The following is a 17,676-nucleotide window of genomic DNA, read 5'->3' as shown; positions in this document are numbered from 1 at the left end:
ACAAAAAAATCTTAAAATTTGTATGGAGATACAAAAGACCCTGAATAGCCAAAGCAATCTTAAGAAAGAAAAACAGAGCTGGAGGAATCAGGTTCCCTGACTTCATACTATATTACAAAGCTACAGTCATCAAAAAAGTATGATACTGGCAAAAAAAAAAAAAAAAAAAAGAAATATAGATCAATGGAACAGGATGGAAAGCTCAGAAATAACCACACACACATATATGGCTAATGAATCTACAACAAAGAAGGCTAGAATACACAATGATGGAAAGACAATTTCTTCAACAAATGGTGCTGGGAAAATTGGACAGCTACATGTAAAAATTCAATTAGATCATTCTTTAGCATCATACACAAAAATAAGCTTAACTTGGATTAAAGACCTAAATGTGACACTAGACACTATAAAACTCCTAGAGGGGAACATAGGCAGAATCTTCTCAGACATAAATTGCAGCAATATACTTTTTGATCTGTCTCCCAGAATAATGTAAATAAAAATAAATAAATAAATGATGCCTACTTAAACTCAAAAGCATTTGTAAAGCAAAGAAAACAATAAACAAAATGAAAAGATAACCCACAGATTGGGAGAAAATATCTGCAAATGATGTGACCAACAAGGGAATAATCCCCCACATTTGCGAACAGCTCAAAAGGCTTAACATCATGAAAATAAACAACCCAATAAGAAAATGGGCAGAAGACTTGAATAGACATTTATCCAAATTAGACATACAGATGGCCAAGATGCATATGAAAGGACATTCAATATTGCTAGTTATTAGAGAACAGCAAATCAAAACTACAATGAGATAAATCACCTCACATAGGGCAAAATGGCTATCATAAAAATATCCACAAACAACAAATGTTGAAGAGGGTGATGAGAGAAGGGAACCCTCCTACACTGTGCATGGGAATGTAAATTGGTATAGCCACTATGAAGAACAGTATAGAGGTGCCTTAAAAAACTGAAAATAGAGCTACCATATGACCCTGCAACCCCTCTACTGGGCACATACCTGAGAAAAACATGGTCTGAAAGGATACATGCAACCAAATATTCACGGCAACTCTGTTTACAGTAGTGAAGAAATGGAAGCAACCTAAATGCCCACTGACAGAGGGATCTATAAAGATGTGGTACATATACATAATGGAATATTACTCAGCCATTAAAAAGAATGAAATAATACTATTTGCAGCAACATGGATGGACCTAGACATTGCCATACTGAGTGAAATAAGTCAGACAGGGAAAGAGAAATATTGTATGATATCCATTTTGTGAGGAATCTAAAAAGACATAGACAAATGAACTTATTTATAAAATAGAAACAGTCTCAGAGTATGAACTTATAGTTGCCCCAGAGAAAAAAATGGGAGGAAGGCATAGTTAGGGAGTTTAGGATGGATATGTACACACTGCTATATATAAAATGGATACTGAACAAGGACCTACTGTATATCACATGGAACTCTGCTCAATGTTATGTGGTAGCCTGGATGGGAGGGGAGTTTGGGGGAGAATGGATACATGTATACATATGAAGTCCGTTTGCTGTTCATCCGAAATTGTCACAGCATTGTTTATTGCCTCTACTCCAATACAAAGTAAAGTTAAAAAAAAAAAAAAAAAAAAAAAAAACACTAGAAACAGACTTATGGACAGAAAACACACATATGGTTACCAAGGGGGAAAAGAGGGAAGGGAATAAATTAAGAGTATGGGATTAACAGATACATACTAGAACATATAAAATATATAATTTACTATATATCATGGGGAATGATATTCAATATTTTTTAATAACCTATATGCTATATTCCTATACAAAATAAAAATATTTTCTTAAAAAAAAAACAATGTGGAGATTATTACACTGATCCACTATAGAGGTGAGTATGGCTCAGATGAAGGGTATGGCAGTTGAGATGGAGAAAAGTGGGTGAATTCAAAAGATACTTAAGATATAAATGTGTCAACATTTGTCAATGAAATGGATGTGGATAGTGAGAGTGATTTTTCATTCCCATCCCAAAGAAAGACAAGGCCAAAGAATGTTCAAATTGCCTCACAATTGCACTCATCTCACATGCTAGCAAAGTAATGCGCAAAATTCTCTAAGCTAGGCTTCAACAGAAATTCCAGATGTTCAAGCTGGATTTAAGAAAGGCAGATGAACCAGACATAAAATTGCCAATGTCTGCTGGATCATTGAAAAAGCAACAAGAAAATTCCATAAAAATATCTACTTCTGCTTCATTGACTACAATAGAGACTTTGACTGTGTGGATCACAACAAATTGTGGAAATTTCTTCAAGAGATGGGAATACTGGACCATCTTGCTTGCTTCCTGAGAAATCTGTATGCTGGTCAAGAAACAACAGTTAGAACTGGAGGTGGAATAACGAACTGGTTCTAAATTGGGAAAGGAGTACATCAAGGATGTATATTGTCTTTCTGCTTATTTAAAGTACATGCATCATACATCATATGAAATGCTGGACTGGATGAAGCACAAGCTGGAATCAAGATTGTAGGGAGAAATGCTAATACCCTCAAATATTGCCACCCTTATGGCAGCAAACGAAGATGAACTAATGTGCCTCTTGATGAAAGTGAAAGAGAAGACTGAAAAAGCTGGCTTAAAACTCACCATTCAAAAAATAAAGATTATGGCCTCTGGTCCCATCACTTCATGGCAAATAGATGGGGAAACAATGGAAACAGTGATAGACTTTCTTTTCTTGGGCTCAAATATCACTGCAGATGGTGAATACAGCCATGAAATTAAAAGACCTTTGGTCCTTAGAAGAAAAGCTATGACAAACCTAGACAGCATATTAAAAAGCAGAGACATCACTTTGCTGAAAAAAGTCTGTCTAGTTAAAGGTATGGTTTTTCCAGTAGTCATGTATGGATGTGAGAGGTGGACCATAAAGAAAGGTAAGCACCAAGGAATTGATGATTTTGAACTGTGGTGTTGGAGGAGACTCATGAGAGTCCCTTGGACTGCAAAAAATCAAACCAGTCAGTCCCTAAATGAAATCACTTCTGAATATTCACTGGAGGGACTGAGGCTGAAGCTGAAGCTCCAATACTTTGGCTACCTGATGCGAAGAACTGACTCACTGGAAAAGACCCTGATGTTGGGAAAGATTGAAGGCAGAAGGAGAAGGAGACGACAGAGGATCTGATAGTTGGATGGCATCACTGGCTCGATGGACATGAGTTTGAGCAAGATCTGGGAGTTGATGATAGACAGGGAACTCTGGGGTGCTGCTGTCCATGGGGTCAAAAAACATCAGACATGACTGAGCTACTGAACTGAACTGAAGTTTTGGGATTTAAATCTAGTTTCTACACTCTTACTGGAGAAGGAAATGACAATCCACTCCAGCACTCTTGCCTGGAAAATCCCATGGATGGAGGAACCTGATAGGCTACAGCCCATGGGGTCACAAAGAGTCGAACATGACTGACTGACTTCACTTCACTTCACTTCACTTCTACACTCTTAATAATGTTTTCATATTGTAAATTTGTATATTGCAGGGGATTCAAACTGCAACTCATGGGCCAAATTTGGTCTGCTGCTTGTTTTTGTAAATTAGCTTTTATTGGTATATAGATATACCCAATGTACTATAATGGCCTATTTTAATAGTTATGAGAGAAAGTGACTATATGTTTTGCACACAAATTATTTACAAGCTAGAGTTTTACTGAAATAGTTTACCAATTCCTGGTCTATAGGTATCAACTTAGACCTTTTTAAGGTGATCCTTGAGGAAAGGCACTAAAAATACGCCCAGGATTTGCATACGTTGGTATTGGGTGCCCTTTCAGTGAACTGCTGAATGAATAATATAGGCACAGAAATCTGGCCTAGCTGGCTTCCTGCAGCCTTCACTGTGTTGACTCAAGCATATCTATAAGATCTGTTTGTTGTTATCATTTGTGAGTCAGAACACAGGTCTTATCCCTACCCCTCCCTCTCATAAATGCCTTAAAGCCTGGACTTGGATCCCAGCTTAATGGGTTTGATATCTACCTTCCCACCTCCAGCTTCAAGGTCTACATTTGTGCTAAGTGGGGGAAGAGGCAGATAGTCCTAGGGCCTGCTGTTACCTGATCTAGCTTCCCTTGATCATCTCTAAAGGAGCTGAATAAATGGTGGTTCCTCCCTTCTCCCTACTGGTGCTTCTACTTGCCTTAGCCTGAGATGCAGTCTGTAGGGGTAGCTCCTAAGTGTATAGGCACCTTTAGACACCTCCAGTGTTTTATGACCCAGACTTTGCCCCACTGCCTCAGTCTTTGAAACTCCTCCTCCCTGGACCCTGCTCCAGATACTTTAAATTCGAGAGAGAAAAAAATAATGTGTCGAGACTGCCTGGGGAACAGCACCTGCTCCTAGTCAAGATCACCTCATCAAAAGTAAGGATACTAGATGGTGGAACTGCCATCATACCTGTTTCCTTCCTATAGCTGAGGGTAGATGTAGTCCTTCCCAAAAAGACATGGAGTTCTCCACAAATTACTCTGCACCCACTCTTTTCTTACACTTTGCATGTTTAAAACCTCTTTTTCTTCTACTCTTAATATCAAGAATGTGGTTTCTTCATGGAATCCTAGATATGTAAGTTTATAGGGCTAAGAGAGTCTATATCTAGTTTAAGGCCCTCAATGTACAAATGGAAAGACTTAGGCCCAAAGAAGAGGAAGTCCTGTGCCAAGGCGCCACATAGATGATTACTTCAAGAGCAAGCCAGGGAAGGAACTTGGGTCACTTGACTCAGGCTAGTGATTTTTCACTATCCTCTCTTTCTAGCAAGAACAAAGATGGCCTTTGCTTTTAAACAAATTCAGACTCCAGCTTCACTCAGAGATTTTGGAACCCATTTTGATATTTTTTAGTTCCATTTTAAAAAATTTAATATTTCCAATTCTTCTGGGTCTTCCTAGGTTTTAGGATGCTGATCTATGTTAATCCAAGCTATCTACTAGCTGCATCCGGTCTCCACAATGAAAAATATGAGTAATATGAACCTGGGAGTTCACTTAGGGAGCTGCTAAAAATGGCAGTGGCAGAGTTAATGTACATTTTTTAAAAAATTTAGTAGTGACTGGTGGACAGCAGGCACTCAATTATTGTGAAGTCACTTCCCTCATTGCAAAATGGCTTTCTGGGTTTCTCCATTAAGTAGCAGAGTGTGGTAGTGTAGTGACTAAGAGACTAGACAGACCTACTACAATTCCCCCCTCTTATTAACGGTGTGACTTTGAACAGTTACTTTCCCTCTCAGAGTCTGCTTTTCTTCAGTTGTAAAATACGAATTAGCATATTTGTTTCATAGAATAATCGTGAATATTAAATAAGAATGTATGTAAAGTGGTTAACATAGGGACTAGCATGTAGAAAGCTCTTTGTTTTATTACCAGTTTTATTTTTCTCTATTATCAAGCAACCATGGTCTCAGAATAATAGCAGGGCTGATAACTGCTTCACAACAAGAGAAAGTGTTGGGGATGGGAGCTCTTCTTACATCTCATAACCCTTGCAGTGGGACCTATTTCTTAAAGGGGGGTATTGGAATCTTTCTATGAGGTTTCACTAGCTTCACTGACAGTGCATTTCCTCCTCCCTTTCAGCAAATAGCAATCAGCAAGCTGAGATAACAGAAGGGCAACCCACCCTCTTGTAATTCCTCCGGAAATCCTAACCGGGATTTGGAAAACACCCGGATATGGTTAAAGAACCATACCCGGGTTTTGTACCAATCCAGGTCCGAAACAAGACATTCCAGTAGATTAGTTTCTGGAAAAGAGGGCAACCAGAACTGCCCCAGCCTCCATTCACTCCTCCCCAGTAACACCAGCCAATTGGAGCCCTGGACTTTGTTTATGAGAAAGGCCTTGTAACCCAGGATACTAACTGAGCAGGGCTGGCAGACTCATGCTGGGGTCTGCAGTTTAGCCTCAGTAGGCCGCTGACATGAATATGGAAGGGTTTTCTCCAGCAAAGGTAAGCTTCCTCTGCCCCTTTCTAAACCCTACCTCCTTCTCTTTGAAACACAAAACAAAAAATAAAACTTTTATTCAGCTTGGTTTAGAGAAATCCTGGGCCCACAGGGAGAGAAAGTCAGTGGCTGAGAAGAAGGAAGCACGGCTGAATGTGCAGGAAAGTTAAAATGTAAAATATGCTCTCTTTGTTCCTCTCATCAAAATGGCCAGGGACATTGCTCAGCTGTTTCAGAGATGATCCTGGAGTTGTAGAGAGTAGTTAATTTTCCTGTTAAAATAGTATGCTCATTTCTTGGTCTCAGTTTGTGAGGTTTATTGAGGTGATGCTGCTGCTGCTAAGTCACTTCAGTCGTGTCTGACTCTGTGCGACCCCATAGACAGCAGCCCACCAGGCTCCCCCTTTCCTGGGATTCTCGAGGCAAGAACACTGGAGTGGGTTGCCATTTCCTTCTCCAGTGCATGGAAGTGAAAAGTGAAAGTGAAGTCGCTCAATCGTGTCCAACTCTTCGCGACCCCATGGACTGATGGAACACTTAAAAACAATCACTTACTTTCATACTTTGAGATCCAGATTGGCACAGAGCAAGGCAGTAAATGATAGATGAACTAAGCTATCAGCTTAAAATCTAAATTGTTTCTCACACTTAGTGCCTAAGTAGAAGAAATGTTTTAGAAAATATGGGCTTAAATTCTGGCCTTGCCAGTAACTGGTTGCTTGGCTTTAAGCAAACCCCTTTATCTCTCTGGTCTCCATTTTCTATATGTCATGTCAAGGGGTTGAAAAAGTATAGTTTCTAGAAGTTTTTATGGATGTATGAATCCATTAATGCATTAAGACTTTTACTAATCATTTATTGTATTCTAAGCCCTTTGAAAGGGGCTCATGCATCCATTATTTTGTTTGATCCTCAAAACAATTTGTGAAATATTATCCATAATTTTGGATGAGAAAACTGAGGCAAAATAGGTGAAATTAACTTGTTGAAAGATACATAGCTATTATAGGCAAAAAAATTTCAACCCAGGTCTTATAGTTTCATATCAGTATACTTTCTATTATACCACAACTAGGGTATGAGGACATAAAGAAACCCCCCTAATATAAATGCACATATGTAGTGAAATCATATTGTCCCAGGAAAAGCACAGTGCTGATATACATGATTGTCAGGCTAAAGGATCTTAAGTTCTAGTACTAGCTCTTAGGACTTAGAGACTTAGAGTCTCTCCAACTGGACCTCGATTTCCCCACTTCTGACATAGTCGAATACAATGATAATGATTAAAAATAATATAAATTGTACTTGTGTTATATGGAATCTTTTGAGGCTCTCAACACTCTCTTGATTTTCCCTTCTAGTAAAAAAAAAGCCCCATACCGCCTAAAGGTGAGGAAATCCCCTATTTGGAGTCACAAGGTGAAGAAAAGCCACAAAAACATTAAGAAAGTGGAAGACCAAAAGGTCAGTCTTGATAGCAGGTTCTATTAATAAGACTTCTGAAATTGGAGACAAAATCTCTAGGACAGCTCAGCATTTCTGTGTTCAGTTGAGTGATCCTTTGTCCAGGATAAGCTTGTCCAGGCCAGTATACTCCAACTCAGAGAGAAAAGAGCATTATCACATTAAAGGAACAACTTGAAAATTCTAGGAAAAACAGTGATGCAAATTGTGGATAAAGGGGACCAGGCCCAGGTAACATTGGGATGACAAGAAAGTAAGGTTTGTCTAGTCTCAGTGTATATTAACTAAATTATGTCTAATTCAAAGTATCCCAGAAATTCTTTCTTTCTCCCTCCCCTCCTTTGAGTACCTCTTCCTTCTGTCCTCCTTTTTAACTTTCCTCCAGGATTCTTCCTCATATTATTTCATTTCCCCTTTCCCCTTTTACCTTTTCCTTTTATTTTTCCTCCTCAGTCTGGCCTTTCTATAAGATCTCCTCCTGTGGGCTCAACTGATTAAAAATAGCCCTCCCCAAATGAATAATTTATGTAGGGCTTCCAAATCCTTCATCTCATTTGATTTTCATAGCAAACTAATCAGGAGGCCAAACCAGAGATTATCTCCATTTAAGAGATGAGAAAACTCAGGTTCAAGAAACTAAGTGACTTGTTCCATGTTATACAACTAGTAAATGATGATTCCAGAATTAGAATCTATTTTTTCTGAGTCTGCTGCTGCTGCTGCTAAGTCACTTCAGTCGTGTCTGACTCTGTGCGACCCCATAGACGGCAGCCCACCAGGCTCCCCCGTCCCTGGGATTCTCCAGGCAAGAACACTGGAGTGGGTTGCCATTTCCTTCTCCAATGCATGAAAGTGAAAAGTGAAAGTGAAGTCGCTCAGTCGCATCCAACCCTCAGCGACCCCATGGACTGAAGCCTACCAGGCTCCTCCGTCCATGGGATTTTCCAGGCAAGAGTACTGGAGTGGGGTGCCACTGCCTTCTCCATTTCTGAGTCTAGACTCTTTCAATTTTACTATGAAATATACAAATGATTCTAAAAGAATCTTATGGGTTCTCCCTTTCTTTTGTTTTATAATAATAAACTTAATTTAAAAACAACAATGGTAATAGCAACAACAAATGCATCTTTGGGAATGAAATAGGAAATTAGTGACTAGAGGAAATGAGAAATTATATTTATCAGATACTTACTAAGTCCCTATCTATTTCTTTCAAACACATTTGAAAACAGTACTCAAACCTGAGTTTATCTGATTCAAAAGTTCTGGTTCTTTTCATTATATTATTTTGCTTCCAAAGAAACTAATCTCAGCCATATACATGTGCCTGTATGCTTACAATGTGTTATTGTATATAGGAACTTATGAATGTGTTTGTGTTATGGATATCCATAAAATGTTAAAGCTTTGTGAGCCTGGCAATTTTCGTTTCTAAATCTATTTCCTTATCTGTAATAATCATAGCTACTAAAGCCTTTTGGTCTTTTACTGGTGCACTAAATATTTATTTGTGTTCTATTCACTTAAAGATCTTATTTCATTTAATCCTCAGAACTACCCTGAGAAGTAGTAAATAATATTAATTCCATTTAAGATGAAAACACAAGGGCCAGAGAAGTAAAGCAGTTTATCAAGTCACACAGCTAGGAAAAGTGAAGCCAGGGTTTTTTTTAGGTAGTCTGATTCCAAAGCCTGTGTCTTCAATGTAAAATGTAACTGCAGGGCTCCCATCAAAGTATCTTTCAATAGATACACAACGACTTCTAAGATACTACATCCACTCTCAAGGGATTTATAGTCCAAGCTGGTAAATAAAGACAGTTCATGAGGCAGCTTATGAGACAAAAGTAATAATAATAAAAAGTCTGACTTCATGCCATTTTATGCTATTTAGAGTAAGTAGTTCTTCAGAGGACAGTGATATGAAGAGGCTACAGGGGGCCTTCTGGAGCATGTAAGATTTAAGTTAGCCCTTAGAGTTGAAATATATAATGTGTGGGAGACAGTAAAGGTAAATTAACAAACTGTCACCAGGAGGGAGAAAGATGAGGAAGGAAACCAACAGTTATAGTTTGTTATATTCTAAACACTAATTGTCCTGGGGCCTTTTCATGTAAGTTTTCTAATTTACTTCTCCAAAGCTTATAGTATTAGATATATTTTATAGATAAGAAAACAGGTTCAGAGTGCCTAAGTATTACCCAAGTCTACACAATTGGTCTGCAGGAAAGCCAGGTTTTAGAAGAATCCAAGGCAATGTGCTTAGTCACTTCAGTCATGTCCTACTCCCTGCAACCCCATGGACCATGGCCCGCCAGGCTCCTCTGTCCATGGGATTCTCCAGGGAAGGCAGGTTCTCCCCCATATCAAGGGCTTCTTCCAAATGCCATATGAAAACTGAGGGTTACACACTTGGGCCACTGCTTTGTGTGGAAGGGTTTGAGAATTTTTAGAGAGGTCCATAGTTCTATTTATCAATCAAGGTAAATAAATATCTGGACATTTCCTATCCACATGTGACTCTGTGCATATTTTTACTTTCTGTTTTCATTTAAAATCCCTAATATCATGTGGTTAGGTTGAGGATTTAGTGAAATAATTTATGTAAAAACTGAGCATCATGTTTTTTGTAATTTCTCTATGAATGATTGTTATCATCATTATTATCATCATCATGAATGATACTCATTAGATGTATCTTTGCCTATATAAATATATATGTGTCTCTCTAGAAGTGATCATAACTACATGTGATTGCTTATTTCAGAGTATATGGGGTATTCTCAGATATGACAATAGCTATAAACACATACAAGCATACCTTGGAGATATTGCAGGTTCAGTTCCAAACTTCTGCAGTAAAGTTCATGCTGTAATAAATCTTCACACTTTTTTTTTTTATTTTTTAGTGCATATAAAAGTCATGTTTATGCTATACTGTAGTCAATTAGGTGTATAATAGCATTATGTCTTTAAAAATGTACGTGTATCAATTTTAAAATATTATTGCTAAAAAGTGCTAAACATCACCTGACAATGCAGAACTGCCACAAATCTTCAGTTTGTAAAAAACATGTCTGTGAAGTAAATTAAAGTGAAGCATAATAAAGCAAGATATGCCTGCAAATGTTCTCTGTGCATGTGCAAATATATTTTGTGAAAAGTAGTATAGCATGGTAATTAACATGAAACTAATATAATATTGTCAATCACTTATACTTCAGAAAAAGAAAAACATAAACACTGAACACATACTCCCTTTACCACACAAGCCAACTCTGCTAATTGTTAACTATGGGAACTTTGACAAATTACCTCATATCTCTGTTTTATAGTTCTTCTTTCTAATAATATGGGGATAATAAAGATATTTGCTTCATAGTACTGTTGTGAGGATTGAATGATTTATTCTGTAAAACATTTTGAACAATGTCTGACATATACACACATTATAAATATTGACTGTTATTATTTTAAACTGAAGTATAGTTGATTTTCAATATTGTGTTAATTTCTGGTATATACCAAAGTGATTCAGAAATATATATATTCTTTTTCAGATTTTTTCCATTATAGGTTATTATTATTATTATTATGACAGTGACTAAGGCTCTATGTGACACTGTGGAACTAATGTGTATGCAAGTGTGTGTGTCTCTGCTTTTAGATAAGACTGCATGTGTCTGTGTATATGCAAGTGTATGTATATTTGTGTATATGTTATTTTGATTGTGTTTCTTGGATTGACTGTGTCTGTGGATGGTATGACTGAGTGCTTCATATCAGCCCCAAGAAGTCTAACTGCCTTGTTGATGTATTAGAATGAGAGACTAGAGGCTTAGTTCTAACTCTGAGTCAAGATTGGACACATGAAATGGATTTGTGCATTGCAAAGAAACAGCAAAGAATATTTCTTTTGATAAATGTGCTAAGTTCACAGCTCGGTGTATTTTCATAGACTGAACACATCCACGTAATCAATAGTTAAATTGAGAAACAGAACATTACCTAAAAGCCTTCTTCTTCTTCCCTACCAGCCAGTGATCCCTACCTTAAGGGCAAACATTATCCTAGCTTCTAACAGCATAGATCGGCTTTGCCTATTTTGTACTTTACATAAATGAAATCATATAATATGTACTTCTGTGTCTGGTTTCTTTCTGCAATATTATATTTGTGACAGGCATCTATATTTTCATGTAGTGTTAGTTTGCTCATTACTATTGCTATACAGAATTTCATTATATAAATAAAATACAATTTACTCATCCATTATAGTGTCGTGGGCATGTTGGCTGTTTCCAGTTTGCATCTATGAACATTATAGCAAATGATTTTTGCTGAATTCTCATTTGTTTTTAAGCACAGTTTATAGGGTATGGAAAGTGATAATGATGAAAATAGAGACACAGGGAGAATTAGTGATTTCACTTGGGTACTGAGTGAGTAACAGTGACTCAGTTAGGCTACTGATGCTTGTTTCCTAATTTGAGGGCCAGAGTATACTCTTCTTTTTACACTGCTGAAGAAAATGAACTCATATTTCTCTTCTGAAGAAAGTGATACCTTAAAAAAGTCAGTACAAGTGACTTTTTAACTTTTCCTTCCAAAGTCCAATGTGTAGAGATCCTTGAACACTTGTTGAAAGGAATCAGATAAGGCAGAGATTCTAGGCTAGTCAGTTTTTATGTTCTCAGTCACTCAGTCTAGGTCTTGCCTCTTACTTTTCCAGACACATTCAAAGTCCTTTTGTTCTCTTTCTTCCTTACCAGAAGTTATTCATTTGCCTGTTTCCCAGAGTAACGTGGGCCATGGAGTCAGGCCATCTCCTCTGGGCTCTGCTGTTCATGCAACCTCTGTGGCCCCAACTGACTGATGGGACTACTAGAGTCTACTACCTGGGGATCCAGGATGTGCGGTGGAACTATGCTCCTAAGGGAAGGAATATCATCACGAACCAGCCTCTGGAAAGTGACATGTAGGTTTAATCTCTTGTGAAATTAGAGATGGAGTTAGGGAGGGGCACCCTTGAGGTCAGTAGGTAGCTCTTGAGGACCTTTTCCTAGGATGTGGTTGCAGTCAGCTCCAGATCTCTCTGGGCCATAATCCCAGGGTGCATTTCCTGAGAAACAACTAATTGACCCAGGAGACAGTATCTCATATGGAGTCTGCTTTTCCACACTGAGATGCCTCAGCATTTTTAGGGTCTTAAAGGTCATTCCATATTTCCTTGATTTCTAAGGTGATATCCACTATGCTGTTTTAATAATAGGTGTTTAGCTTTTAAACAGGAAAGAAACATGAAATATATACAGTGTTTGTAAGATGTGTGTGGTGTATGTATGCTGCAAATAGTTCAATGGAACTATACTGATTTAAGATATGTGAAAATGTGAAAAAATAAGATCAGCCTTAGAATCAAGGAAAAAACAGTAATAGCTATCACTTATATAACATTTTGTAACAGGCACCATATTAGAAATTTATATACTTTGTCTCACCTAATTCTTATAGAAACTAGGAGGTGAATATGAATATTCTCATCTTACAGATGAGAAAACTGAGGCTGAGGGAGATCAAATGACTTCCCCAAGTCCAACAGTAAATGGAAAATTTAGGATTTGAACCTGGGTAATGTGGATACAAAGTTGGTACTCCTCTCGCCATTCAGCCTCTCACAGATCCTACAGGAATAAATTTTCTTGATCTTAGAGCTCTGCATGCATTCCAGAAATATCAGCTGAAAAAAATTAATGTATTAAAAAATCTTTTGTGATCAGGAATCATGTTGTCTCTCCAAAGCATCAGAGTTTTCCAAAGTTGACAGTAACATCTCAGAGTACTCTAGGAAGAATTTGAGTAAGAAAAAGTCATCCTTTTTTTTGATGAACGATCTTTCTAATTACCTAGTTTTGGAGTCACAGAATCTGGATTAAAAGTATCCTTGAAGGATAACTTTGTTATCCCCCATTTCCAATACATTGAAGTAATACATAACATTGTGGTTTTTTTCTATAACTATTTCCCAAGCATTTTTCTAAACTCTTTTCACCAGTAACAGCTGGTACCATGATTGCCTCCATCTTACAGATGGAGAAATTATACTCAGAGAAGTTAAGTAAACTGTTAAAAGTCCTACAGATTTGAAAATGGCAATCCATGCATGCTAGGTCACTTCAGTCGTGTCTGACTCTTTGTGATCCTATGGACTGTAGCCCACCAGGCTCCTCTGTCCATGGGGATTCTCCAGGCAAGAATATGGGAGTGGGTTGCCATGCCCTTCTTCAGGGGAAATGGCAATATTGGCATTTAATTGAAACTTCCTGACTCCAGAGTTTATGATCTTAACCATTATGCTGTAAGACTTCCCATATATAGCAGGACAACAGTAAGTCAAGCCAACTGGATAGGAAGTTGAGCACTTAAAAAGGGTCAGTTCATAGTTGGTTGCCTCCTCACTACTATATATTAGGCTGTAGTGAGTGAATCTGCCTATTTTATAGGTTGTGTGCATGAGTGGTAAATCGCTTCAGTCATGTCTGACTCTTTGTGACCCCATGGATTATAATCCGCCAGGCTCCTCTGTCCATGGGATTCTCCATGCAAGAATACTGGAGTGTGTTGCCATGCTCTCCTAAAGGGGATCTTCTCAACCCTGGATCAAACCTGCATCCCTTATGTCTCCTGTATTGTCAGGAGGGTTCTTTACCACTATCCCACCTGAGGAACCCATTTTGTAGGTTAAAAGTGCATATCGGCAAATTCATACACTCTAAGTTAATACTTCTCATTGTCTAACAATCAGATCCTAGCCTAAGGCTTTAATATTTTGATCAGTACAATCCCATTTCTTCTTATTTTGCCCTAAACAATAATGGTCACTTTTTGGTCAGCTTCCTCTAGAAGAAAGGCAAAAATGTGAGTCTCTCTTTCCTTCCTTCCCAGAGTAGCTGCTAGCTTCTTGAAGTCTGACAAGAACCGAATAGGGAACAGCTACAAGAAGACCATCTACAAGGAATACAAGGATGGCTCATACATGGATGAAATGGTCCAGCCAGCCTGGTTGGGCTTCCTGGGGCCAGTGTTGAGGGCTGAGGTGGGAGATGTCATCCTTATCCACTTGAAGAATTTTGCCACTCGTCCCTATACCATCCATCCCCATGGTGTATTCTATGAAAAGGACTCAGAAGGTAAAATATCCCATCCTTTATTTCTCCTACTTGCAACAAATATCCCTTTTTCTTTACTGTCTTATGAGAGAGAGAGAAGCTGGGAATGAAGATAATCTTCTTTTTTGAAATGAGGTGCCAGTTACTCTCCCCAGAGAAAATATGGATACCATTATCAGCTCTGCTATTCATACACTGTGTAACTTTGGGCAAGTCACTGCCCATCTCTAAACCTCAATTATTCTTTAAAAATGTAGAGATTCAATTTACCTTTTATCACAAAAAATTGCTTGAATGGAATTCCCATAAAATATTTGACTGTTTTGGAAATAGAGGAGTGTTCTGTGAATTTTCTTCTTAATAGAAAGATTGGTTTACTCATCCATAGCTCCCACTATCCCAGGCCCAACAGTTTATAATACGGACACACCAGTGAGTGAGGAATAGAGAAATCAGAAGGTCCTAACTTGATTGTTAACTCCCTGTATCATCTTGGACAAGTTATTTTCCCTCTGTTTTCTCTTTCATAAGTAGACCATTTGATAATTGAGCTGCCTTCAGACTGAAATTCTGTGGTTGTCTGCTTTTTGTTTTCCAAAGTGAGTGCTCAGAGGAAGGGAATTTTTATTCTCTCTTACTTCCATGTCATTGGCTTTGCACTGGAGCATTACTAGGTTAAGCTGTATAGTACTTTCAATGGCCATATCTCCTTCCCCAAGGGCTGCTACCTTTTTAACCAGCTGTTGATTTATAGTCTAGGGTTCTTGACTAGATATTACCTGAATCTGGCCTTCCTCAGGTTGTGAGGAATACTGTGCTGAACTTTAGAACTCTACCTTCCACAAAACTGAAACTAGATATCTCATATGTCAGCACTCTCCTGATTTCTCTATCTGCTAGGTCTCTCTCACCCTGGGACTGAGCATGTGCAATTTCAATTTTTAGGTTCTTTGTATCCAGATGGTTCCTCTGGTTGGTTGAAAGCTGATGATTCTGTACCCCCAGGAGGCAGCCACATCTACAACTGGACCATTCCAGAAGGCCATGCACCCACTGATGCTGACCCAGCATGCCTCACCTGGGTCTACCATTCTCATGTAGATGCTCCACGAGATATTGCTACTGGTCTCATTGGACCCCTTATAACCTGTAAAAGAGGTATAAGCCCCAAGTGTGAGCTGAAGATACAATTTGGGATATCTAGAGGGAGCTGTGATATAATTGAATCACCTACATATTGAGCAACAGCCTGGAGAGCATTAATTTAACACCCCCATTTTTCAGCAGGAATAAACTCTACCAAACTCCCTTTTCACTATTTTTTTCTATTTAATTATTTAAAAAAAACAAACAAACAAAAAAAATATTAAAAAAATACTTTGCTACTTTTTTTCTTATTTCATTAAAAAAAACCTCAAATTAGTAATGATGAAAATCAAGTTACATAAGAATAAATGTGTATTAATAGTTTTTTGAATAGTATTGAAAGTGTAGCCATCAGAATTTGGGGAGGATTGTAAGTTTGGTTGGAAATGTGATATGTTTAAGGTATAGTCAGTCCTGAAGACCTGTGTGTTGTGGTCAGATTAAGGCCCTGAGTTGAAGACATAGGCAGGGATGATGGGAGGGAATTATTCTAGATTCTATGTACTTCACCTTCAAGTCCTAGGCTCAACTGAACTGGTGACTTTATCTAAGGAATTTGGAAATAGAAATTAGCAGCAGAAGGTTCTATCTACTTTTCTGTTGCTGATGGACTCTTAAGGCTCCACTCTTTCTATTCTTACTTGTGAGTACCCCTTACAGCTTACTGTTCCTAAACAAAGAAGGTTCTTAAAGGCTCTTTTCTTACTTTCAATAGGAACCCTGGATGGGAGCTTCCCTCCTCGGCGGCAGGATGTGGACAATGATTTCTTCCTCCTATTTAGTGTGATAGATGAGAACCTTAGCTGGCATATCAATGAGAACATTGCCACTTACTGCTCAGACCCTGCCTCAGTGGACAAAGAAGATGAGGACTTTCAGAAGAGCAATAGGATGCACGGTGAGCTGGGAGTAATTGACCACATATAACAGTGAACACTGATTGAGGTTCTCCACTGGGCCTAGTATTTGGTGAATGTTTTCACATACCTGGTTCTTTTTAATCCTCATGAGGACCATGAGTAGTAGGCGGCTTTTCCATGTTTCACTCATGAGTAAACCAGGGCTGTAGGATTACACAGAAAATAAACAGCACAGCTAAAATTCCAACCCTAATCTCTCTGACCTCATAGACTATGCTCTTGCCATTAGGTACCTCGCCTTATAATATGGAACAGCCCAGGGTTGTTAATTTCAAAGTCATATACTCTATGCTTAGTCACTGGCTAGGGTTGCCAAATGATATAAGTAGTTAACATTTCTTTGTTCTAAAAAGGATGAAAACTGGAAAAAATTACATGTTTTGTAGAGAAAAGAAATGAGTTCCCATAAGGGTGTTCAGTTCAATTCAGTTCAGTCTCTCAGTCATGTCCGACTCTTTGCGACCCCATGAACTGCAGCACGCCAGGCCTCCCTGTCCATCACCAATTCCCAGAATCCACCCAAACCCATGTCCATCAAGTCGGTGATGCCATCCAACCATCTCATCCTCTGTCGTCCCCTTCTCCTCCTGCCCTCAATCTTTCCCAGCATCAGGGTCTTTTCAAATGAGTCAGCTCTTCGCATCAGGTGGCCAAAGTATTGGAATTTCAGCTTCAACATCAGTCCTTCCAATGAACACCCAGGACTGATCTCCTTTAGGATGGACTGGTTGGATCTCCTTGCAGTCCAAGGGACTCTCAAGAGTCTTCTACAGCACCACAACCATTTTAATTAAATTTAAAACAAAAAGCACAGAAGTCCTAAGGCATGGACAGAAAATGGATTTTAGAAATGAAAAAAGTTGCTTTTGCTTTTATTTAATTATAGGAGTGATTTACATAGTGACAGAGGTAGGCTCAAAACCAGAGTCCCAAGGGGAGGT

At 38.4% G+C, this 17,676-nt stretch overlaps 1 protein-coding gene across 1 annotated transcript in view; it reads left to right on the top strand.

Annotated features, from left to right (window-relative positions):
* Positions 1-5,938: 5,938 nt before the first annotated feature.
* HEPH (hephaestin) overlaps positions 5,939-17,676 on the top strand; it is a 134,542-nt gene continuing 122,804 nt past the window's right edge. The window contains exons 1-5 of the mRNA XM_055564040.1: positions 5,939-6,038; positions 12,273-12,478; positions 14,446-14,690; positions 15,615-15,827; positions 16,531-16,713. Of these exons, the coding sequence (XP_055420015.1) occupies positions 6,009-6,038; positions 12,273-12,478; positions 14,446-14,690; positions 15,615-15,827; positions 16,531-16,713 (877 nt within the window). The 5' untranslated portion in view covers positions 5,939-6,008. The remainder of the gene's footprint in view (positions 6,039-12,272; positions 12,479-14,445; positions 14,691-15,614; positions 15,828-16,530; positions 16,714-17,676) is intronic.

The sequence above is a fragment of the Bubalus kerabau genome, chromosome X (genome assembly GCF_029407905.1).
Source record: "Bubalus kerabau isolate K-KA32 ecotype Philippines breed swamp buffalo chromosome X, PCC_UOA_SB_1v2, whole genome shotgun sequence".
NCBI lineage: Eukaryota > Metazoa > Chordata > Mammalia > Artiodactyla > Bovidae > Bubalus > Bubalus kerabau.
This window is presented reverse-complemented; position numbering and strand designations above follow the sequence as displayed.